This window comes from Prionailurus viverrinus, chromosome E1 (genome assembly GCF_022837055.1).
Source record: "Prionailurus viverrinus isolate Anna chromosome E1, UM_Priviv_1.0, whole genome shotgun sequence".
Classification (NCBI taxonomy): Eukaryota; Metazoa; Chordata; class Mammalia; order Carnivora; family Felidae; genus Prionailurus; species Prionailurus viverrinus.
This window is the reverse complement of record NC_062574.1, coordinates 41233815-41260311: the sequence shown is the minus strand read 5'-3', so window position 1 is coordinate 41260311 and position 26497 is coordinate 41233815. Positions and strand designations below refer to the sequence as shown.

Genomic DNA, 26497 nt, shown 5'->3' with positions numbered 1-26497 from the left:
AAGCGTGTGGTCTGCCATTCTTCTGTAAATCACAATCTAAAGAAAAAGGAGTGGTGAACGTGTGGGTTTGTTTTTAAAACACCATTTCAATTACAACAGACCGAAGGGCATTATTCCCGCAGGTGGGACAAACTCCTGAAATGCCCTAGTGCACTTGAAGGGGCCTTAAGGGAAGGGGCGCCTGGGTGGTTCCATGGGTGAAGTGTCTGACTTTGGCTCAGGTCACGATCCCACTGTTGGGCCCCAGCACTGGGCTCTATGCTGAGAGCTCAGAGCCTGGAGCTTCGGGTTCTGTGCCTCCTTCTCTCTCCCTCTGCCCCTCCCCCACTTGTGCTATCAAAGATAAATAAACATGAAACAAACAAACAGATCTTAAGGGGAGTGGAGAGGCCAATGAGTGGTCCCCATCTCACCATTCCCATGTGCAAACATGCCAAGTGTCTGGGAACTTCCTTGATGAAGCCCACATCTCCATCTTTAAAGGTCGGGAAAAATGGACAGATTACGAAGGAAGGCAAAATATGGTTGGAGATCTGCCGAGAGAAACTTTACGGGCTTTCGGTGACTATGCTCTGGCTTTCAAATTTTACGTGTCTGTTTTACACTTTACGTTTAGCAAACTGTTGGTTTAAATAACATCGTAGTATTGAATAGTTTATAAATGTTTATTAAGTGTCAGTAATTTTTACAAAGCGAATATTAATAGCACGAGGCAAAGTTCTTGCAAAGTATGTACAAAAGTAAAAAGCCTTAATGACTAGCAACTCATTTTATAAAATCAAACCATCCTTTCCACTTTCAGACCTCCTTTAGAAATAATTTATTGCCAATCCCTGAACTAAAGCACCGACAGAAAAAAATTTACAACAACAGTATCAGATAATGTGCTTATTAGTTCCTGGAAAGTTATAAAAAGATATAATATGTATAAAAAATCCTAAGCCACAAATACTTTTATACAAAGCTAATACAAATCATGTTTTGTTGGGTACAGGATCTGTGAGGTTGTTACAAAATATACTTTTTGATAAGGCTTCTTGTGGTAAATGAGCTCTCATCACGGTGGAGTAGTACAGAAAAGCCATTTGAAACATTTTGCCCTCTGCCTTCAAGTAAGAGGTGAAGCTGGTTGTGCTGTTACATATACGTCCCGAGAATTCACCCCTTCCTGCTCCCTCTGTGTTTCCCCCTTGGTACCATCGAATAGGCGTAACTGAGGACAAAGGTATCACTTATTATGGCAAGAGACATCATCAACAAGCTTTCTGAATGCAAACCCAAATCAGATACCAAGTAGCTAGCGTATTTCTGTCACGACACCCACAGACTGAAAGGTGCTGCATGGTGGGTCCTTGCATACTTCAATCCATCTGGAAATTTTTATCATTATCAACAGCAGATTTGGATAGATTCCAAACCTCCCACCAACCGAGAAGATACTGCCCCATCCTTAACTCTTTTTTGTTCCATCTGAGCTCTGGCGTGCGAGGTCAGATGGTTTAGACCTGGATGCCACAAGAATGCACACGTTGACTTCAACGCTGACTATAGATTCAAGTAAAGACACAAGAATGATAGCGGTACAAACACTGCCCTTCACATGATGTCACTCATCACTTACCGGCCTAAGGCTAACATTGCCTTGATGGGACTTGAAAAAGCCATAAAGTCCAACCCGTTTCAAGTGTTCAGGCTTAGACTTACACTTCAGTCTCTAGCATAAATTCATTAAGCCCTAACCTCGTACCATGAAATAATGGGTATGTATGTATTATACCGTCTGCCGTATTTGGAATGTGGAGACTCATTACCGCCACCCCCCCCACCCCCCCAGCTCTCATCCATTCCCCCCTTCCTCGAGTTTACTGGGCTGGAAGGCCAGCCTGTTTCCTAGCAAGAAAGGAAAATCAGTCCCTGTACAGGCAGCAGCACAACGGGAAAATGACAGGAAAGCGACACAAGGTGACCCCTGGACTAAGTCAAACTTTGAACTGAAAAAGACACAGGCAAAACTTCTGCTCTTGATTCCTTAAATAAAACTAAAAGCAGTAAAAAGGTTAACAGAGTGTCTTTCTCTAGATTTATTGGGGAGCTTGTTACAAATGTTTGACTAAGCTTTACAGACATGATTTCATGGATTTCAAACAAGAAATTCAGAGTTAACACTGATATTTAGCCTTCTTATTACATACACAGAAATGACATTGCTACAAATTGCAATGGAGAGAACCTTGTTTCAGATGGCTTGGTTTGGGGTTTTGTCTAAATGTATCATTACATAATGAAAGCACCAATTTGAGGCCTTCTCAAATAGTGACTGGAATCTCAGAACAGAACAGAACAGAACTTGGTAACTTTATTCTTCACATAAATAAGGCATAACCGGTTATGTGGACTAATGCTGAAAATACATCTTATCAAAAGCATAAATACAAGTATTTGGGGTTACGCCGGAGGTTAAGATTTACTCATTCTCTCTTACAGGGAAAAAAAAAAGAGCCCACGATTTCTGCTGCGTCCAAACTGACCCTTCGAATCATTTCTGGTATCCGCGTACTCCGAACTTCCTTCTGCTTTAAACCAGCCACCGTCACCGGGTGCAGGAGGACCGCCCCAGACAACCCCGCTTGAGAGATCGCCCAGAGGATCTTCACTATGTGAAATACCGACCAGGGCGACTTCCAAGAAAACGAAACAAAAACGGAGGATCTTGTTCATTCCACATCACCTTCTTTGGCCGTGGCTGCCGTCTCGCCACCCAAGTGCCTTTTCCAGACAGTAACGCTCAAGCGAACACTTCCGATTCATACGCTATTTGGCAGAAAGCAACGATTCGGGTTATCAAAAAATAATATTTAAGTGGCAGGGGCAAGCCTTAAATGATGCGGCTCTTCGGAAAACATGTGACAAAACCTTTTCCCTATAAAAATCAAGGCCCAGATGCGTGGTGTTCTTTGACTTATAAGGCAACTCTGCTCTACATTTCTTTGAGGCCAATGAGGACACTTGTGTGACAGTTTCAAGAATTAAAGGACAAGACATTCAGATTCAAAGAACACAACATAATAGAGGATCAGGCACATCTTATTGTAAATCATAACCAGTAAGACTGAAAAGCCAACACACCAAACAACTGCTCTGAGAAATTGGCGCGGTGAAAGCTACGAGCACCCTTTCGTTTGGTCCTGAATTTCACCTCCTCCTTCGCACAGCGGTGTTTCCAAAGGACCCAGTTTTCACAATACAGGTAGGAGACTCCTTCTGATGGTTTCCAAAAGGGTGGACCAAAGCCTTCAGACTGAGCCTCGCACTTCCTCTGTCTCAACAAGCGTGCCATTCAATACAAGTGATCTGTGCCTCAGGATGCGGCCTAGGTTTCGCTTTAAAAGAACGTTGAGACATCGGAGGCGGCACATCAGGAAGGAGAGCTCGAGAACTCACAGGTACAGAAAATAATACCATTACGTACGAGGCGTTCTGACACTGCTTGGAGGCAGTCAAAAGGGGGCCACCGGGGGACTCGTCAGGCAACGGGCCTGCTCCGCGTGCAGGTCGTCAATATTCAACAGAACTGAATAAACAAGACCGACTTGCCTCTTCTACAGGGAACGAGCTCGAGCCTCCACTGGAGGCCAATGATTTTGGCTAGGCCAGGGGACCATCTGCAAAATTCACACACAGACTCTCCAGCAAGAAGTCCCAATGCTACTGTGCACACATTCGGATACTCACTAGCACTGAGGTTGAATCCTAATTCTGTGAACTGGGACACCACGCTCTTCTTGGCAAGAAGCACCGGCTGCAGAAGGACTCAAACGCGCGTGGACTGTATACCGTGACCACCCGCACGAGGACGCAGGGCTGCGTGTCTGTGGCTCGCGCATCACCGAGGCCACCGCAGGTGGAACGGTGCCGGAAGCACAGGAAAGGTCAGGAACGGTACGAGCAACCCCTGGTTCGCTCCCTGCAAAGCCCTATTCTCCCGCCAGACGGCAGACGGACCAAGAGCCGCGGCCTCGGAAAGGCGCGTGAGCCGTCATGCTGACCCATCTCGCAAGGACCTTCTAGGCAATGGAATACCTGAGAACACAGCTCTACAGTAAAGTGGCAGATATCACAGTCTTAATCACAATTTTCAGGAAAAGGCGAAAAGCTGCTGGACTCTGCAAACGGCCACCGGCCGCGGGCACCTGTCTCTCTAGTCCTGGTCGCATGCCACACAACCGGCCGGGCGGTGTCCTCAGGACACCAGCCAGCCCGCTGAGCTCACGATGATCAGACCTGTCATCACGAGCCGCTTCAGGGGTGCGCCCCCGGGTCGGTGAGGGGCGAGGAGAGGTCACATGGGATCCTCTTTCGGTGTGAACTGAAGAAACTACTATTTATTCTTAGAAGCAGCCTTAAAACATTCCAAATGTACCTCAGTAAAGCTAGAAGTTCATAAGCAATAACGAGACAAGCATGTATGTGCTGCGTCTTTCAGAGAGCCACCGAGAATGAACAGGAATCTCAGATCATGCCTTCTTGAGTAGCTTGACAGGAAAAGTCTGCCCTTGGCAAGCTGCCAAATAAACAAAACCTCCCATGAGCGCCAGGCTGGAGCTGATGGGAACAGGCAGGAGAGCAAAAGAAAAGATGTCTGTGATGGCCACAACAGCTCTTCTCTACAGCGAGGACCTGAATCCCAGGACAGGACGTCAAAGTCCGAGAAGTAAAAGCACAGAACGTCCTGGAGAGGCTCTGTTTATCTAGAAAGCTCCCTTATCAAGCTACTTGCCATTTTCAGTCGCTGCTTGGCCAGAACGTTTCACATATGGCACATTTATTACATGAGATTTAAACATGAAAAGGGCAAATTATATTTCACTCGTTGCTTTGGATCAAAACACTATGTAAGGCATTTGCTTGCTCCCCGCCCCCTGCCCCGTACCATTCGTGAACTTTCGTTAGCATCAGACCAGGAATCCTTATGTAAACTTTAAAACACTAAGTAAGAACATTACCTTGAGAAACCACAGAAATTTTAAAATGAAACAACTGTTGGGTATATAAGCAATTAAAAACACACGAAGGCTAAATCTGTGTGCATCTACAGAATGCCAGTCCTTAGATCAAACTTTTTTCCAACAGGTCACCTTTCAAACAGGTCACCGTGAGGCTCGGCACAGGTGTCGCTGCCGTGGGCAGGGCAGATAAAAAGGGGTCTTGCTTGTTTGAGAACCGGATATTCTTAACCTCATCCCAAGAAACAGTCAAGGGCACCTTCTCTACTTGGCACTACAGGAGAGCTCAGCTGGAAGAGGGGAAGAAGCTAAAGGCTGAACTGTACCTAGGAAGACGCTCGGCAGGGAACTACACCCCCCTCAAGTGGAAGCCACAGTGAAACAGATCAAAGGCTGAACTCTGACAGGGATCGGCGTGTGCTATTCGGCAGCTTTGCGCCACAAACCAAGGTCCGCAGGGAGGACGACTAAGGTTTCCCAGAAGTTAAACTCAGAATCAAGACTCTTCTAATTCCTGCTGTAAACTGCTAGGTTAAGAAACAAAACACACAGAAAACAATCAAAGGGACACAAGGTATGAAACCAGCCAGTCTTCTGCACGTCACTGCAGCATGAGCTGCTTGAGGTTGTCATGAAGAATAGTATCCTTGACGTCGCGGAAAACCAGGCGGATGTTCTCTGTGTTGATCGCGGTGGTGAAGTGGTGGTACAGGGGCTTCTGCTGCTGGTCCCGCCGCTTGTTCCGGAAACATTCCACCAGGAATTTTTGGACGTCTCTTAAGCAGTGGGGATCCCCTTCAAATTCTAAGAAATAGTCTTTGATGCTCACAATTCGCACCTTCTCCTCAAGCAAATCTGTCTTGTTTAAGAAAAGGATTATGGAGACGTTGCTGAAAACCCGGTTGTTGACGATCGTTTCGAAAATGTTCAGAGACTCTGTCAGGCGATTGGTCAGTCGATCTTCCATAAGCACCTGGTCGAATTCACTTGAGGACACAAGGAAAAGTATTGACGTCACGCTGTCAAAGCACTCAAACCACCGCTTTCTTTCCGACCTCTGACCACCTACATCAACCATTTTGAAAGGAACATTTTTAATTTCAAAGTCGTACTCGTGAATGCCTTTGGTGGGTCTTCTGGCCAGCAGAATATCTTGCTGTGATGGGATGTAATCCTGGAAAAGAAGACAACGCTTTAGACTCGGGAACCCAGAAGGAATGAGAGTTTCTAACGTACTGCTGCCTGGTCGAGGGAGTGGATATGCAGACAAACTTGCCTTCTGGAGGACTTCTGGCTGCCTTCCTCCAAGCATCAGCACGACTAGTCTCATCACAAAGCGCCAAGGTAGAGTAAACTGTTAGCGAACGGAGACTGGTCCACAATACGCTGCAAACGAGCAGCGCGGACTGTTTTGCTCAGCCCCGCTATTCCGGCAGACTTAGGTCCTCCCGACCCGCGGCCTTCACCCCCCGCCCGCCGCTGTGCCTCTGCCTTTAGTACCAGCCCTCACCGCCCCCCCCACCCCCGACCTTCCTGCGCATGCGCCCGCCTGCCCACCTGCCCCTCCGCCGAAAGCAGTGAGGGCTGAAACGCCAATTCGTGCGGGTCACTTCCCAGTGCGGGGTTCTGCCCACCTCGCTCTAGCTCATTCCAGATGCTCCCTTACTAAGGGACTAAGAACGCGACTAAGAACGCTGACACGGGTCACTCCGCGTTAGGACTGCGGCCACACCACGCGCGTGGACAGAACTTGCCTAGCACAGCTAATACACTGAATTCGCCCTGGGTCACCTCCCGGGTTTGCTTCCAGGGTCCCGCCACGCAGCTGGGTCCCAGTGACGGCACCCCTGCCTGTCATACGAAGGAGACCACACCCGGCCCACCTGCCTTAAAGGGACGGCTTGCGCAAAGACCCAAGGGGCCCCGACCTGGGAACGGGACCAGGCAGCCCGCGACCCCTACAGGAAGCTGCTTGTCTCACGAGTCCCCGACTACCCCTGAGGACGTCCTTCCTGATGCACTAGAACTGGTTCTTTCTTCTCAAACTAGCGTTTTTTCCAGAACTCTGACGTAGCTCTTCGGCGATACTGAACAGGAGAGCTCTTGAATGTTCGTTGTCAGGGTCAAACTGTTTTGTTTTGTTTTGTTTTTTTTAAGTTGAGGCAGGATTTTATTATTTTATTTTATTTTATTTTACTTTATTTTATTTTTTTAAGTTGAGGCAAGATTTTAAAACAGCGCTAATTGTCACGATGCTGTATTTTATGCTTTTCCAAATAGCATAATATAATTTTGAAATGTCGTCATAATGTGAATAGTTATCTTCTCAAAACGGTACAATGGAGTTAAGAATAAAAAAAAAACAAAAAAGCAGGCGGTTCTCGGTTATCCGTAATCCACACCGTTTAGGACATGACTCTGGGGCCTTCATAAACAACGTCGGCGTTTCCAGGTTTCCTTTTAGCTTCTGTTCACATGCTCACTACTTTCCTTATAACCAGCACATCCACACAATTTTCAGCCTGCCCCTACTTTTTGGCTTAACATTTGATCATGAACGGTTACATGTGCTGATACAGTTGTATTTCATTTTAAAGCAGTATAAATATACCAACTGGATTAATGGTCTGTAATTTACATAAACATTCTCCTACTAGTGCTCGTTAAGGTTGTTTCTCCAATTTTTTGCTTTAACACAAATTTTGCAATTAAAACTCTCACACATGTACTTTTTTTCTTCCTTTCTGCACTATTTCCTGAGATAAAATCACCAGGAATAAGCTTATGAGGTCAAAGATTATGAACATTTTGGTGACCCTGGACACTCAAAGCCTAACTGCTTTCCAGAAATAGGGTACAAATTTACCGCGTGTGCCCGTGCCAGCTGCCTCAGAAACACGCCAGCCCTGGGGTGCTGGGGTGGCTCAGTCATTAAACAACCAACTCGATTTTGGCTCGGGTCGTGGTCTCACGGTTTGTGAGTTCGAGCCCTGCACTGGGCTCTGCACTAACATTGCAGAGCCTGCTTGGGCTTCTGTCTCCCTCTCTCCCTCCCCTGCGTGCTCTCTCTCTTGAAATAAATTTAAAAAATAAATAAACTTAAAAGAAAGAAAGAAAGAAAGAAAGAAAGAAAGAAAGAAAGAAGGAAAGAAAGAAAGACAGACACCAGTCCTAAGGCGTTTTGTTTTTTTAAACTTCTAAGTCTATAGAAATGAAAAGTTCTTTACTACTGCCTCACTTGGAAGCTGAGAATCTAGTCAGGAAGCTAAAAGCTAATTCCTATGACGCCTCCAGACCAGGACAATGCGATCAAGTGCTAAGTGGCCTGGCAGAGTAACAGCGATTACAACTGTGAGTTCCAGAGCCCGCGCTTCACACACGAGCTGTGCGGCCCTGGGCAGGTCACCGAATCCTGCTGTGTCTCCACATCCTCACTGGTGAGATACGGGTCATATGGTTCACAGGGGGCCTCGAGGACTAAGTGAGTTGACCATGTGGGGCACCCGGTCCAGCTGTTCTGCTGCGCCTCTCACCAACATTGCTGGGCAGAGAGGGAATCCAGAAGGCTGGGACCACCAGGCAAGCTCCCATCAGGTGGCCCCCGTCTCATGTCTAAAAGCTCACTGCGCTTGGTCATCTACTCGCGTGCGCGCGCGCGCACACACACACACACACACACACACACACACTCAATCAGAAAACTCATTCTCTCCCCAGCCGACTCCTCTGCACCACAGCACGCTTTCCTCCCTGCTTCCTGCCCCCCCCCCCCCCCCCGCCCACGACCTCAGAGTTCTTCTAGCCCCCCTGTCACCGTGGACTCTGCTCTAGCATCACCGATTCTATTTCCAATCCTGTTTCTCCTTATTTCCGCCATCCCCCATTTTTTCACCTCCTCCGGTGTGGACTGCTATCTCTCCACTGAATCTCTCTCCCTGCCCTGAATGCCTCGCACCTCTTGGATCCGTCCCTACACCGCTCAGACCAGTGCCCCGGCACCGTGACTTCAGAACTTACGGTGAGGTTCTTCACTGCATCCGGTCCACACTTGGCTGACTGGCTTTCACGACCCTCTTTACTCCTGGCTTTTCTGGAACCGGCAGGCTCTGTTCTACATTGTCCAGGCTTACCACAGAGCTGAGATCAAGATCTGCCCAAAGCTGCACACCCTGAGACCGTTCCATGACCATCCACCTGCACCAGTGCAACTGTAAGAACGATGCATCCAAACCCCAGCTGATGCCTTCTAGGAATCTGTTTTTATAAGTCCGAGCCAAGACTGTCACGTGTCCTTTGCCAGACGGATGTGCCTCCTAAAATTAAACACACCCAGCTGTCTCCCATCTTGGGGGGCCGCAACTCCTCTTCTAAGTCCGCCTCCCCCTTCAGACAGTTCAGATTCATATACTCTTACGGCCCAGCTCCAGCCTCTCCGGTCAAAACACCTCTCTCTGTTCTAGGAACTAATACGACCTTCATGATCAGTACCGTTTAACTGTCCTCTGCGTGGTTTTATGTATGTTGTAGTTCTGTCTCTGACTAGAACGAGTTTCCTACAATCAGGGATCAAAGAGCAAAACAGCCAACACCGAGCACTTCCTACATGGAAGGCACTGTTCCCAATACCTTACCGAGTACTACGGACTGAACTATGTCCCCCCAGAGTTCACAAGCTAGAGCCCTAACACCAAAGTGGTTGTACTCTGGGACGGCGCTTGTAGGACACGAGCAGGGATAGATGAAGTCCTAGGGAAGGGTCTCGATCACACAGTCTTGGCGGTCTTAGAAGAAGAGTTAAGAGATCCCTGTCTCTCCATGTGTATGTGCTGAGTTAAAGCCATGTGAAGAAGCCACAGAGAGAAGGCCACAGTCTGCAAGCCAGGAAAAGTCCTCACCGGAGAATGACCACGCTGGCCCCTTGATCTGAGACTACCAGCCTCCAGGACCGTGAGAAGTAAATGTCTGCTGTTAAGCCACCCGGTCTATGGTATTCTGTCTCAGCACAATGAGCAGACTAAGACACAGGGTTTATTTCACGTAACCATCCCATAACCCCGTGAGGTCAGGTCTCGTACGATGGCCATGATATCAAGAAATTCGGGTTTAGAGATGCCTCTGCTCACAGAAAGACAGGCTGTGGGGAGCTGGGATGGGGACCCAGGTGGTCTGGCTGCAGAGCCACGTCCTGGACTCTGCGCCGTTCCACCTCCCAGAGGGTCGAGGGGCGCACGGCTGGGCTTCAGCACCCCTGGTACTTCAGAGACGAAGAAGCAAATGCAACCTTGTGACGAGTCTGACACTCCAGGATGAATGGCCAGCCCGCAGCACAGCCAACTTTGTTCTCCCTCCTTTACACCGACCTACTTACTGATCGCAGCAGCGCCTTTTCCGGTTTACTCCAGATGTGGCCTCGGAACTGTTCTCAACCTAAGACTCTGAGCAGCCAGTACAAAGGGGCCTACGGCCATGCATTCAGAAGTTATTTGTTGAGTGCCTGCTGTATGCCAGGCATTGTCACTAGGCATCAGGAACTCAACGCTTCACCATCAAGAAATGAGATCCTTGACCTTATGGCAAGAGGTACAGGTAGAAGACAAGCAAACACGGAAATAACCAACTGTAGAGAGAGCAAAGATCTTTGAAAAAAGCAAGGGCTGAAACTGAATACAAGACGAGGGACCTACTTTGAATGCTGTGCTCAAGGAAAGCTGATCTGAAAAGGCAGACTGAGAAGAGCAGGTCAAATCGGCACCGTGTGGTTTGGAAAACATGCGGTAACTCTTAAAAATTAGTTTCCCTGCTAAGGCTCTCTCCATTTGGCCTACGTGTAACTTTTTTAAGGCTTACATTCTAACCAGATGGAAAAGAGACCACGAAATCAAGTCTTACTACGCAGACTCATACAGAGATTCCCGACTTCTGGAACACATGTGTCCAGGAGACAGGCAAGAGAAAAACAAACGGACTTCAGGGCAGACAAGTACGATTTGGCAAAATCCAAAATAAGAGGATGTAAAAGTTATCTTGCAAAAAGAAGGTACATTTTCACATGTCCTAGATACATTAGTACGCCACCTTCCTACTTGCAGCGGGTTTTTCATTGCGTGTTTTCTTTCAGTTTTACTTTGAAAGGTAACCTCAAAGAACCCATGAGACTGTACTACAACGTATTAGAGAAATTTGCTTTAAAGAGGAGGCCAAGAACGCTGCCGTAAATCCAGCAGGTGCCAATGACTGTGGGGCCATGGGCTTCAGACATTTTCTGAGCGGCAGCAACCTGTCTTCCAGGGAGGTCTCTGGCGTGAGACTGGCACAGAGAACAGAGCAGACGCCCTGCCCGCAGCAGGCCCGGGAGCCCCAGCCAGCCACGGTGCCAGCTGAGAGGAAAATCAGAAACTCTCCTCCCCAGGGTGACTCCTTCTCCTACTCGGTGGTCTCTTCAGCCGGCCTTCAGAATCCAGCCCTCCCACCCTGTAACTCAACGCAAAGCGCTTCCTAGCTGAAAAATACCGTTTGCTGAAAGGTTTTGAAATCAAACAACCCACCGTGTCCCGTTTCTGCTTACACACACACACACACACACACACACACACACACACACACACACACACAGAGACAATGAAGTAGAATAGATAATGTGCAATCTCATTTTCAAACATAAACTTTCTCTAAACAGTTTTATGTTCACGAACCAGAGGACAGGCCATTCTTCAGGGAAATGGCAGCAATCTGGATGACAGAGGGAGATAAAATGAAGCTGGAACAGTCCAAAAGCTGCCGCCAGGATGAAGGAAGAAGCAAACAGCTCGATACATAATTTTTCTAAACTTCCTAATAACCTATTGCTTTCAAACAGCAATAAACATAAACAAAAACTTACTGCTTCTCCAAGTTTATCCAAGTTATCCAGGAAATATTTTACGGATTCACCCTAAAACAAGAAAAAAATAAATAGTTATTAGGGCTTAGAAATGGAAGATTTTGTTACAGCAGTTTATATTAAACTGTCTGGCTGCACACTTAATCCAAACATACTTTGTTTAGTCACAAAATTCAGAGTGAACAACTAACCCCACCGAAACCATACACAACGTCTACTTCTGGCCGAGTGTGGTAGCCTGGTTAGCTTCACAAATGCCTTCCCTGAGCGGCACCCAGTGACCTTCAGCGTGGACGGCACTGCATGGGTGCTTACTGATAGAACTATCTGCGTATCCAAAGGGAAGATGCAATTAAAAGGTGAAAACGGCTTTTGAGATAAACGTACTACTACAGTTTAAGTGTCTGCATTTCTTCCCCCTTAAGTTTATACCAATGGTGGTTATCTTTAGTGTCACGAGCAAACCAGAGATGAGGTGAGAACACCGTAAAATCTTTTGGTGACAGGCACTTGCTTGGACAGACATGCCTTGCTCTAGAAGGTTCTGAAAACTGCTGCAGGCTTCATGTCTCCATTAGGTCTCTTCCTGAGTGTTCACTCAGCCTACTCTCTCCGAGCCCAGATTTCTACTAGAGCTCCAGTCAATTTCCAACACCTAAACTGTATGAGTATACATTCTTAAGAGGAAATACCTGAACAGAGGACAGACAGCTAAGAAGAGGGGAGCCATTTGGGACAAGAAGGGCTCTTTCTCCCAGGATGCTCTCCCTGGGCACAGCACCCACCCTGCCCGTGACTGCTTCCACAAGTTCCGGAAGGCAGTGCTTCTGTGATGTTTAGGAGTAATCACCTGAAGATCCTAGCTGACTAGAAGTTCTGATTTGGAAAGGGGAAGGGGGAGAGGTGGGGGGGGGGGCGGGATGGGCAACCAACCAATAGTTTCTACAATTCAGGTGATTTCTGGGACATCGAGTTACAGGCCTGAAAGCAACAATTTTCCTTTTTTTTTTTTTTTGGTTTCAGAATCCCTTTACATATCTTAAGACTCTTGAGGATATTCTTCATGTGGGTAACAGCTATTAATATTTATATTAGGAAGTAAAATTAAGAAATTTTTAAAATATTTAAAAATTCCTTTAGGGGCTCCTGGGTGCCTAGTCGGTTGGGTGTCTGACTCTTGATCTCGTGGTTCACGGGATCGAGCTTCATGTCAGGTTCTGAGATGGTGGAGGGGAGCCTGCTTGGGATTCTCTCTCTCTCTCTCTCTCTCTCTCTCTCTGCCCTTCTCTCACTTGCATGCTCTTTTTCTCAAAATAAGTAAACTTAAAAAAAACAAATGAATAGAAATTCCTTAAAGAATACCGATGATAAACCCATTCATTGTATGCTAACGTATTTTAGTATGGCTCATAAAAGACAGTGAGACATTCATTTGCTTCTGCATTTGCACCTGCTACTATAGGTTGTTCCGGCTGAGTAGATACATAAAGCCTGGCCTTTCACAAAAATGTAGCTGGAAAAGGGAGTATTTTAATCAAATATTTTCAGATAATTATAGATATTTTTGCTACTATACCAAAACTTGACAAGTGGTAGTTTTTAAAAACATTAGTTCACTGTGTTACACGAAAATTCATTGGCTTCCACCGTATTTAGAGTGGATCTGTGACCCACCCGCCATTTTGTGATGCCAGGCACTGGTCACAGGGAAGATGGCGGGCAGCCAAGTAACAGATCTTCCAAAGTTGGCATGCTTCCTTACACAATGTTAAGAAAATCACAGTCATTAGGACCTCCTTCATCTCATCAGAAGCCTCACGTACTGGGAAGCTGACAAGCTCACGGTGGTGGGCCAAAACAAGTTTTCCTCAATTTTGATTTTCACTTCAAAGCTCAAGTTTTATCAATGGCAGCAAATACTCCCCCTTCTTTTCCTTGAGGGGACAGGCTAACTTCATGTATTTTCTAAAACATGTATTTTCTTTCTGTCCAGTGCCCAAGTCTGAGCAAGTTGATGGTTTTCTCGAGTCAAATGGCATTCCGTGAAAAATACGGTTAGTTCAGCGCCCGGTCCAACGAGCTGCAGAAGTGCTTTTCACCTACTTCCGTGCGTCCACCCGCCTCCCGCTCTGTCGTACAGAGGTGTGCGCTCTTAGGTGGGGATTTTTTTTTTTTTTGGGAGACGGAGAGTGTGAGCAGGGGAGTGGCAGAGAGAGGGAGAGAGAGACTCCCAAGCAGGCTCTGCACCGTCACTTGGAGCCTGATACCGGGATCGAACTCACAAAACCGTGAGATCACGACCTGAGCCGGAATCAAGAGTCGGATGCTCAACTGACTGAGCCACCCGGGCACCCCTCAAAGGCTGAGATGGAAAACAAATAATTTTTCACACTCCATTAAGGCTCATCTTAAATGAAACTGGTGTGTGTGTGTGTGTGTGAGAGAGAGAGAGAGAGAGAGAGAGAGAGAGAGAAATGGCAGCTGCGTGGTGGTAAGAATACCACTTTTGTTTGGAGCCAACGTGTGGATCGGTGCTAAGGTGCTGGCTCTTCACAGCCACTGCTGCTCTTCCTCGGCCACGGGTGCAAGTGGGAACGCAGGGGGAAGGGAGGCGACGTCCTGGTGTCGTCGTAAAGAGTGCCGACTCGAGGACGCCCCCGGAGGTCTGTGGACCCCCCCTGGACAATCGCCGCCTTCGTGTGCGCCACGAGCAAGTACATGGGTGTGTGCTTGTGGGAGGGGTGGTGGTGTGGGGGAGTGTCTGGCTGATCTCCTCATGATTTTAAGCAGTGACAGACGATTTTGCTTTTTTCTGCACCTTGTACGGCACTGACAGCACCTAAAGATGACTTTTAGGGGCGCGTGGGTGGCTCAGTCGGGCTCCGTGCCGTCAGCGCAGAGCCTGGGGCCTGCTTTGGATTCTGTGTCTCCCTCTCTCTCTGTCCCCCCCACCCCCCTCTCTCTCACCAAAATAAACATCAAAAAAAAAAAATGATTTTTAGGAGACAGGAAAAAAATCTTCAAGGAATTCATTTCAGATCAATGAAGAGATTATCTGGGCAAACCTGTATGGATATTTTGCATTATATCACAAATTTTAATGTAATATATAAGCCAAAGGGAATCTGGGCTTAATCTATAAATAACATCAATATCCACACATAGGACTCTTCGTACAACCCAAAAGTATTTATTTTTTTATTATTTTTATTTTTTAATGTTTATTTTTGAGGGGGGGGGAGAGAGGGGGGCAGGGGAGGGGCAGGGAGAGAGGGAGACAGGATCTGAAGCGGGCTCCGCACTGACAGCAGAGAGCCCGATGTGGGGCTCAAACTCACGAATGGTGAGATCACGAGCTGAGCTGAAATCAGACGCTTGACTGACTGAGCCACCCAGAGGACCCACCAAAAGTATTTTAAAAGTCAAATTCAAACAGATAATAACAATTCCGTTATACTGAAGTAGAGCCTCTTGGACAAATACGATAAAAGATAAGTCACTCTGTTTATATATGACTCAGACTAACAAAACTGTTACCCTTTCAGTAATGTGTATATTGAATGCTTATGTAATGTCAAACACCTTAAATGAAATTTAGCGGATTTCTAAAAAAGGTGTTTTCTGGACTGGTAGTATTGTATATCGCGTTTATTGGCTTTTTCCTTGATTTTGGATTTAATATAAATTCACTGTGGAAACTGATAACTAGAAAAAGGTACAAAGAAGGAAAGAGGCAAGAGCCATCACTTCCACCACTCAGGGGCGACCACCGTCAACATCGAAGATATTTTCTTCCAATTATAGCTGAAACAATACAAACAAGTTTGCATCCTGATTTTTCCACTTAAATAACTGGGAAGTAAATTTAATGGTCAAAATAATTCCTAGTATTTGTTATACAAAAAGCTAAATAAGGGGCGCCTGGGTGGCGCAGTCGGTTAAGCGTCCGACTTCAGCTCAGGTCACGATCTCGCGGTCCGTGAGTTCGAGCCCCGCGTCAGGCTCTGGGCTGATGGCTTAGAGCCTGGAGCCTGTTTCCAATTCTGTGTCTCCCTCTCTCTCTGCCCCTCCCCCGTTCATGCTCTGTCTCTCTCTGTCCCAAAAATAAATAAATGTTGAAAAAAAAAATTAAACAACAACAACAAAAAGCTAAATAAAACCACTGATCTAATGTTGTGTATTTCAATTCTTTTTTTTTAATAAGCACTTTTAATATTTTGAAAGTAAATGATATTGTGATAAACAGCTGTATGTGCTCCTGAATCATGTCCTGAGTGATCTCAGAAGAATTCCCAAGGCAGAGAGGTTAGGCATTTTTAAGATACTCACTACTCACTGCCACAAAGGTCCTACTGATCTGCTCCTAGCCAACAGTGCGAAACTGTGATGGAGATGAACTGAGCAGGGGTCACAGGAGATTGACTCGCAGATGTGTCTGTAATAAATTAAGGCGCAAACTCGGAGAAGCCCCACATAGTGACAACTGACGCTTCTCACTTCGGAAATCCCAGAGCAAGGGGGCTGTGTGTGCCCAAGAAAATGATAGGTTCCGTATCCAAATCCACAACAAAAGTTCAAGTACACAAAAACCTTATCTCAATTAGTACTCTGTTTATCTTAACTGAGGGTCAAATAAAAGAAAGTTAAAGTCACCTTAAGACAAACACATCATCTAAAGCAGCCAAGCTCCCCCCATTCCCTTAAAAAGAAAAAAAAAAAAAGCTTATAACCAACCCATTGTTTCTGGGGGGTCTAGGGAAGTTGGTATGCTCTTTCTAGTGACCTTGTGAATTCAAACTTTTTAGAAAGTTATGAGTAGTATGGGTGAAACTGATGAAACTTTCAACGAGCTTTTGCCCTTTTTTTTTAAGTTTATTTATTTATTTTGAGAGACAGAATTGTGTTTGTGAATGGGGGCAGGGGGAGGGAGGGAGGGAGGGAGGGAGGGAGGGAGGGAGAGAGAGAGAGAAAGAGAGAGAGAGAGAAGATCCCAAGTAGGCTCCACAGTCAGCACAGAGCCCCACATGGCTTGATCTCACAACTGTGAATGCATGAAATCAAGAGTTGTACACTTTACCGACTGAGCCACCCAGGTGCCCCTGAACTTTCAACCATTCTAAGGAATTTATTAAACATAAATAAAATGTTACAAACAAAAAGATATTTTACTGATCACTACTTATGACGGCAAGATTTGGAAGTCCATTTTTCCACTTAGCATTAAGGTAATGATTTAATACATTTTGGTATACTAATATAACAACATTATATATCATCCGATAATTATTTTGATATAATTGCCACATATGAAATATTTACACCATTAAACCCTAAAGTAGTAGACCACAAAGTGAAGATTACAAAGAAATTACAACCCCTTATCTACAACTTCTTTTGGTAAGCTCGGCCCCCAACACTCAACTGGGAGCAAAATGACCTAGGTTCTTTAGTCTTTATTTCTCCTACTTGGTGAAACTATTCAGATGTTTCGCTGAAAAAAAACAAAAACAAAAAGACCCCTGTGGGTTATTACGTAATAAACAGTACATACACGGTATTATCTTTCTGAAATCCAAACGTTCTTAATTCTGTTAACAAATCTGGATCCAACGATTTATAAGAATGGGTCTGTATTACGTATGCTTTAACTATTCTATTTAAATATGGAAAAGGTAACTTTGTACCTCAATGAGTACCTATATTCTCTTTTCAAATAAAGAAAAAAAAGAAAATCATTCCTATTTGTTCTTCTCTTGGTATTACAAATAGAAAAATAAAAAGTTAAGGTCTTTTCCCTGTCATGTCCTGATTTAACTGCATTCCCTACACCTTAGATCTCTTAGGTTCAAATTACCACAGGTCTCTGTTTATTGGGGATTCATAATCTCACCCAAATCAAATGATAATAGAGAAATATGCATGTGTTCTTATTAAATTTCAACTTCCACTGAAGGAAGTTTCATCAGTGTAATTTACACAGTCCCTTGTGCACTTGAGATTGTAGAAAACATTTATAATTTACTTCCACACATGTGAATGTGTGGATTATCTCTAACAATTATTTACAGTCCCAAATAAGGTGCCCATCTGCCAAACGACTACACTTGGACCAAGCTTTGCCTTCTCCACTATCACTCAGCCAGTATCTATTCAAGGTGTAAATACTTTAAAACATTATTCCTCTGAAAAAATACAGTATGGTTAAAATAACTCCCTGAACATAAAAAGCTATGTTAATTTTAGACCACAGATGAAACTACTGATCCTTCCATTAGTTGGAAAACCCTGAGTGGGAGGCACGGGAACGGTTCCAGAATCTTTTACTGTGCACGACTGCAGACTAAAGCCTCCTTCCGTGAAGAGGTCAGCCCCCCCCCCCCCCCCAGTTAAGCGACTGTGAAACAATTTTAAACCCACGCACACACAGATGCCCACACGCGTGCGCCTAGCCTAGGTGTGTGCAAACACACGTGCTAATAAAAGGATGAATACTTTTCTGAAGTGGGTCATTTAGGGGAAATTTCTTACAGTCGTTTTATAGAGAGAGGGCTTTACTGAAAAAAAGAGAGAGAACCTGTCTTTGTACGATCTCAAAAAACAATTCCAAATTAAAGATATAAAATATGCCTCACTTGCGGTCTAATCACGAAGGACGTGGAAAATGAATACGGGACTCTCTGTTCTCAGGAGGCCGGAGCTTCTGAAGACGACCCTGCCCTGTTCGTGCTTTACAGCCCTCGTGCAAATGCACACCTAGTTCAGCACAGGCCCCTGGGGGCCTCCTCTCCCTCCTGCCCCGGAGTGTGTGGTGAAGGAGTACGAATTACCAGGGGGAAATTTCCCTCAAGTATTTTTTCCCAACGTAACAGTTTCAGAAGTGATCCCAAAGTCTTCTAATGATCTATTATTAACGTTAAGGAAAAGATGTGAATTCGAGTCCTTTTTCTAACACTGATCCGGCGAGTTTCTAAACTTCTCCAGGCCTCAGTTTAACCGTCAATAAAATGAGGAAGTTCCGTGGTCCGATGGATCATTACTGAAGTTCTGCTCTGGGCACCAATTTCAGTTTGTATAACCGATTTCAATTTAAGTTCTCCTTTCCCTGTATCTCGGTGTCTATGAATCCTAAATCCACTTGTGCTGTGACTCATTATTCAAGTTACGTTGCTTAGTCTCTTGGCTAAGACAGAAGTAACTAATTTCGGGTATCAGGCCAGAAATACCAGGGGTCTGACGCTCACTTTCTGTTGGTTATGACTTGAGACTGCACTGTAACTTTCCCCAGTCTGTCTGATGTTACCGAAGAGAATTTTTCGTAAAATTGTGAAGAAAAGCCATTTCATACTTACGACTTTTAAAATTTAAGACGTTTTCTGTCATCCCTTAGATCTTTTTTTCCTCGGTTCACAACACTGACAGCCTATTAGTGCTATGAACTATATTTTGTAAGTTGTGTCTGAACTAGGAAAAGCTTTAAAAAAAAAAAAAGAAGGAAATAAACTAGGAATAGCCTCAACGTTATCCCTCATTCTCAAGAATCATGTTTCATTAAGATTCTTTGCTTGCAACAAAAGAAGTTAAAGGCCCTGAGTTTAAAGGTAATGGAGAAGCTGAGGACACAATTTAGAGTATAGTTTTTATTAAACAAATGTGCAGTCACAGGAAAGCTTGGCAGTTTATTTGCCCAGTTACTGAAAAAGTGACAAATTTATTCAACGCTCTCTTCTGCACAGCTAAAATGTATAAAGGACGGCATTTAGAATCTACAACTTTAAAAGGATGTGGAATTTAAGCTGGACTTAACTCAGATTTGTTTGTGAAAAGCAAGGCATGCATATTCTAGAAAGCAACTTGGCAATGTGTTAACAGGAGCTTTAGAAATGATCCTCACTGCAGAACTACGGAAAAGTCTACGCAAGTACAGCAGTGATACACTGCTGTTGGGGCACAAGGAAAGGCTGGCCGAGGACCATTGATTATTCCTCTTATGTAACCATATTCTAGAGCAGGGATCCTCCAACTATGACCCGCACGCAGGCCAAGTCCGGCCCACCGCCTGTTTTTGTGTGGCCCATTTCTAAATGGTTGTGGGGAAAAATCGTAAGAAGACTTCATGACATCTGAAAATGATATGAAATTCAAATTTCCGTGTCCATAGATAAAACCGTATCGGAACACGACTTTGCTCATTTGCTTACGCACTGGCTTGGGCTGCTTCCACGTGGCCACAGCCACAAGTGGTCGCGACACAGGCCTTGTGTGTAGCTCTCTTCATTTTGCACGACACGATGCACTGATGCAATTACAGCCTGAAAATGTCCCAAATGTTGCTGTGAGCGCCTCATGACTCTGTTGTTGTTACTAGTGCATATCCGTCAAAACAAAAAGCAAGAGAGGACTTTTAATGTCCCGCCTTTGAGGCACGATGGGATGTGGATCGTTTTGCTGAACAAAATTCAATGGAGCAGCACTGTGTTTACTATGCACAGACATGGTGGCTACGCTAAGAGAATACGATGTAGTCAACGTCACCAGACTAAACACTCTTCAAAATCATCCCACTCCGGGGCGCCCGGGCGGCTCAGTCAGATAAGCATCTGACTTCAGCTCAGGTCATGATCTCGCGGTCCATGGGTTCGGGCCCCGCGTCGGGCTCTGTGCTGACCGCTCAGAGCCTGGAGCCTGTTTCAGATTCTGCGTCTCCCTCTCTCTGCCCCTCCCCTGCTAGCGCTCGCTCTCAAAATTAAACATGAAAAAACAAAAACAAAAACTATCCCAACTCACAGGAAAGCGACAATCAGAAAAACCACAAAATTTAAAAGGGAAAAGTTCATCACATCACAGCAAGATTTCCTCATAAGTAAAAGATGGAAGGAGACTGACACTAATGAGTTTCCAAGAGGCTCAGACTTGCTGGCCATGCAAGGACCGCCACTTACTGCTCAGTGGTCTTTTACTCTAGGAATCAATGCCGGGTCTACAGGGACTAGAGAATTAGCCCGTATGAAGAGTCCGTGTGGGAGAACTACAGATGGGAAGACTTTCAGGGGAGCTGAGAAAACTCTCAATCAGCACAACCTCAATCATAATATGCCACGGGGTGTTACAACTGATGGTAGTCAAAATATGTGCGCAGCAGAAAAAAGACAAATTTAGAAAGACCGTCAAAATGACCGCACGTTGTATTATTAGGTGCTCTGTGGGAAGTATACGGATCTGTCTTGTGTTACTGAACCAGAAGTGTCAACAATAAATTTAATTGACTCCCACGGACTTAGCCGTCATCGGCTCCATGAATTTTTGTAAGAAACAGAAGCTGAATATGCTGATTTGTCCTATTACACAGTTCAAGAACTTAGCAGACGTGAATTTTTACTGAGATTGTTGGAACGAACGGATGAACAGGAACTACCTCCTGTCCCTATTGCAGACCATTGAACAGCTGTGGAAACTGGCTTTAGGGAAGACCTGATGACACACACACCGGAAGGAATTCAACCCCAAATTAAAAGGCCGAGCAGTTTCTGCAAAACTTACACGGTGGTAATTCGACAAGTGGCATTATTTTAATCAGAGGCAATGTCGAACTGCTTTGCAGGATTTCTCTGTCGGAAGGCGAAACAAGAGGTGAGGCCTCCATCCCCGCACTAGGTCTGCAGCAGATCAATTTTTCCGAAACTAAACGGCAGTGCCAGTGCTCACGTTGGCAGCGCACGTACAGATGACAGTTCCAGCAGCATCTTTCAGAGCCCGATGCGAGTAAAAGGGAGGCTTTCCCATTTCCAAAATCCACTTCCCTGCGCACGGAGGAGCTGCTGCCTGACCCTCCACTGGAAGTGATAACCTGCGATGCCAGGGACGCCGTGCCAAGAGGCAGCGTCGAGAAGAATCTAACAATCCCAGAGATGTCTTCCAAGCAATGACTGCGCTCAGCTAAAGTCACAGGCTCGGGTGGCAGTACCCACCTGTGTGAACAGACTTTTCTTTTTAAGGATGAAATATATAAAATCTCGCTACACATCAGCCTTCATGAATATCTGCAGTTGATTTTCATGATAGAAAACACTAACACTTGAAACCCTTATGAAGCAAAATGTCCATCTCCAAAAGAATCCCATTCTTCTCATTAGTAAACCTATACTGCAAAACACTGTCCACAATTTTATTATTCTATTTTGAATTTCATTGATTAAAAAACTTGTAGAAATCTGTTTTCTCATTATATAAATACCTACATAATGGCCTTAATTTTGTCTGTTGGCATGCAAAGTTTAAAATATCATACTTCAGCTCAGGTCATGACCTTGTGGTCCATGAGTTCGAGGCCCGCATCGGGCTCTGTGCTGACAGCTTAGGGCCTGGAGCCTGCTTCAGATTCTGTGTCTCCCTCTCTCTCTGCTCCTCCCCTGCTTGGGCTCTGTCTCTCTGTCTCTCAGAAATAAATAAATGTAAAAAAAAAAAAAATTTTTAATAAAATGAAACAAACATCACCCTCACACTACCTGGCCCTTTTTTTTCCAAAACAATTTTTAATGTTTACTTTTGAGTAAGAGAGAGAGGCAGAGACGGTGCGAGTGGGGGAAGGGCAGAGACAGAGGGAGACACAGAATCCCAAGCAGGCTCCAGGCCCTGAGCTGTCAGCACAGAGTCTGATGTGGGGCTCGAACTCACAAAACGTGAGATCAGGACCTGAGCCAAAGTCGGACGCTTAACCAACTGAGCCACCCAGGTGCCCCACACTACCTGGCCCTTTTCAGAAAGCTTTCGGACTCCAGTTCCAGACCCACGGCCTTATGCCTGGCAGTGCCTCAGCACTTCTAGCGTGCTTGCGAGAAGATTCCCAAGCCCACCACGATCTACCAAATCAAAAGCTTAACGAGCTCCAAGAAAAGGGACTCTGATGTAGCCATTCCAGCATCGGTTCCGATCTGGACGTTCGTTTTACTCAAAATTGGCTTTTATGTTCATTTCAAGACTTTTGGTGTTGACTACACAAAATCAGTTGTGGGGTTTTTTTTAAGCCTTGCAAAAATGCCAAGAATATTAAGAAATGAGAGTAGAGACCTATTTAGCTTTATCTTATTGTTAAAGTAGGTTTCGAGTATCACTTATGTTCAACTAGGTCTTACATGTAGAACATCAGGCCTTCAACGGACAGCTCTGAATTGCGACATAAACAGTGGAATTACGCCTACGAGTAGAGCCTTCTCTTTCTTTCTCTTTATTGGTTTGCTCCTTTCCTACCATTCTAGCTGCCTTCCTGTCCACATTTCCAGAGCCTATGTTCAAATGCCTGCCATAGTCCACAGCCTTCAGAGCTAACGCCCCAAGATTTTTATGGTCAAAAACTGATGAACCTGGTAATCCAGTTAGAACACTGTTAAACTGCTATAAAAGCACAAATGAGAAAAATCAGGACTGCCACTTTCAGCATAGGATCCTAAAGAACTTGTTTAAAACCTGAATTAAACTTACAAAATGAATTTGCTTCAACAACAGACACCCAAACTTTGCATGGTAAGGTAAAGCAACGCAAGGTATTTAATAGGAAGCACTCTTACTTTTTTTTTAAGTTTATTTATTTTTGAGAGAAGGAGGGGCCGGGGGCAGAGAGAGAGGGAGAGACAATCCCAAGCAGCCTCGGTTCTGTTAGCACAGAGCCTGACACGGGGCTCAAACTCACGAACTGTGAGATCCATGACCTGAGCCAAAATCAAGAGTCGGACGCTTAACTGGCTGAGCCACCCAGGTGTCCCTAGCACGCTACCTTTTTACCTGATAAACAGGTAAGAATTACCCTGCGGGATGAAAAGGTCAGATGAAATTCGATCAAGTGCAAAGTCTAAATAACGTATAAGATTTTACTTTGCTACTAAATAAACTGCATCGTTTAAGCTTGTAAAGTGTCTAGAACTTAACTGCAGGACAATTCAGCATGCCTGTAAGTGGCAGAAAACACTGACCAAAAAAGTCATTTAGAAAAAATAAGCGAATTAAAAAGTATCCCATTTGTACGTGTTGAAACCTTTTATTATGAGACCAGCATTACCTAAAATAGTTTTCGGTTTTAAAAATAAACATAACAGGGCGCCTGGGTGGCGCAGTCGGTTAAGCGTCCGACTTCAGCCAGGTCACGATCTCGCCGTCCGTGAGTTCGAGCCCCGCGTCAGGCTCTGGGCTGATGGCTCGGAGCCTGGAGCCTGTTTCCGATTCTGTGTCTCCCTCTCTCTCTGCCCCTCCCCCGTTCATGCTCTGTCTCTCTCTGTCCCAAAAATAAATAAACGTTGAAAAAAAAATTTAAAAAAAAATAAAAATAAACATAACAGTACAAGAAATATTAGAGAAAATCTGTATTACCAAGGTAATTAAGCAGTGAGACACTGTCTTCTGAAATCTAAGTATACATGTGATTCTGAAAATGACAGCATACCTCAAAGTTAATTTCCAGTTTCTCTTTATATAGGGAACCAACCAGCAAAGTGCTGGTGCTATAAACAGCAAAACTTTTCCCGAAGAAGTACCAGTAAACTACAAAATAGATGTCTGTGTTCTGAAATGGCTAAGTCCAATGGCTTAAAGCTGTTTACATACTTTCCATGCATAGTAAGTCAGTCTCCATTGGCAAGTTTGGAATATTTCAAAGAGGAAAAAGGATCAAGAGATGAGAGAAAACTAGAAGCCGGTTTACTCCTCAAACTGATTACACCTGTAAGTCACACTGCCAAATTGCATCGCCTCGATCGCCACAATAAGGTTTCGGTATGCGTGTAACATGCCTTTCTTTATTTCTCATCAGTCTCTTAATTCCCCAAACTAAGCTAGATCAAAGTTTTCCGAGTGTTCATTAGGCAGGCTTCATTAAGCATACTTTTGGAGAAATCCATTCAAAAGGAAACATTCATTTGCTTTTACAAGTGACCTGTATGTTTTTTTGGGGGGTGACTGGGTGGCTCAGTTGGTTGAGCGTCCGACTCTTGATTTTGGCTCAGGTCATGAATCCAGGATCGTGGGATGGAGCCCCGCATCGGGCTCTCCACGGAGCATGGAGCCTGCTTAAGTTTCTGTCTTTCCCTCTAACCCTCTCCCCAGCTGTGTGTGCATCTTCTCTCTCTCTCTAAAATAAAAAATTAAAAAACCTAAAAAATATATAAAAGTGACCTATATGTTTTTTAATCAGTAATTCATATTTGTAGACACTAGTATTTCAGCCCTGCAAATATCATGGTGAAGCCATATCTAAATAAGAAGCCTTTAGGACAACATTCTACAAACAGACTCTGCGTAATGTAAGCCTTTCCACCTGGCATTTACTTATATAGGTTTACAATTAAGACTCAAATGCCAAATATAAATAAGGTACAAACCAGAAAAGCCTGGGGTGAAAGCTGGTTAATGAATCAAGACTCTCTGTGTCAATCTAAGGATGTGGCTAATAACAAAGACAGAAGGTAGTATTTTTTATTATTCAAAGAGTCAATTTCCCATCTTATTTGTCCTTTCTTTTCTTCACGGAGTCACATGAAATATGAAAGTTACCATACTGCTCTGCTCACACTATTTATCTAAAATCTAAGATTCTAACATTATACTTAATTTCTTAACATTATACCTAATAGCCGGCCTAATGACATTGTAAGAGTTTGTTTGCAGCTTTCAAAATGACTCTAAAATGAAAAGAGCTTACAACCATCCAAATATTTGAAATATACCATCTCTACAAAGGGTTCCATGTCTTTCCCCCCCATTAATTTGGTCTTCAAACTAAACATGACAAAGAGGCCAGCTCTACACGGGGTGGGCACATCGGGCACCCCCCCCCCAGCTTTGTCACGGAACAGTCCCACCTCTTCCTCCATTTAGTGCCCCCCAACACTCCACTCTGCCCACTCTTCTCAAAGACCCTATTATTCCATATCTTTGAGATGACCTACCTTTTTTTTTTTTTAATGACTTTCCCTATTCATTTTCCTCTAGAAAAAAAGGATTATGAAGTATTGATGGGATACACAGCACAGGTTTTGAATAGGGTCGCAGCATCATCTGTATCATGAGAGCATATTTAAAGCACTACCACCCATGCCTGCTTGGTTCACAAGGAACAAGGCAGCATTTACTTATATTCAAAAATATACAAGCAACTCTTCCTTGTCAAAGGAAAACAGGTCAATATTCAGTAGACTTCAAGTGAATGCACAGTTTCAAGTTCCTTGCTAGCGTTTTCTATGTGCATCATTTAAAAATGCCACAAGAGCCAAAAATTAGTCAGTTACAACATTAAAAACTACCCCAGTATTTGAAAGTATTTTTTTCCCAAAGGAAATACCTTTCCAAACTAATCTAAGATAGCTTATAATAGCCTAGATATAATTTCTCCCCAAAATGTTTGACTAATTTAGGCAATTAATTTTCATTTTTTCTTACATGTAAGCTATAAAAACAAACCAGGGCACAAAATTAAAAATAAGACACTTTTGGAAAAAACTAAGTTATCAGTTTATTTTGTAAACTGCCTTTTCCTTGCCATTGCTCACAAATTAATAAACTCCTTTTTACATCCGGTTTCTCAATCAGACTTCTCACCAAAATGATTTAAAGCTAATGAACATACTTTCTA

At 44.5% G+C, this 26497-nt stretch overlaps 1 protein-coding gene across 2 annotated transcripts in view; it reads right to left on the bottom strand.

The window, feature by feature from the left end:
* Window positions 1–646: 646 nt before the first annotated feature.
* Window positions 647–26497, bottom strand: part of GNA13 (G protein subunit alpha 13) — a 43847-nt gene continuing 17996 nt past the window's right edge. For both annotated transcript variants that reach the window (XM_047832330.1, XM_047832331.1), the window contains exons 3-4: window positions 11884–11934; window positions 647–6177 (exon numbers count right to left, since the gene is read on the bottom strand). In XM_047832330.1, the coding sequence (XP_047688286.1) occupies window positions 5605–6177; window positions 11884–11934 (624 nt within the window). In that variant the 3' untranslated portion in view covers window positions 647–5604. The remainder of the gene's footprint in view (window positions 6178–11883; window positions 11935–26497) is intronic.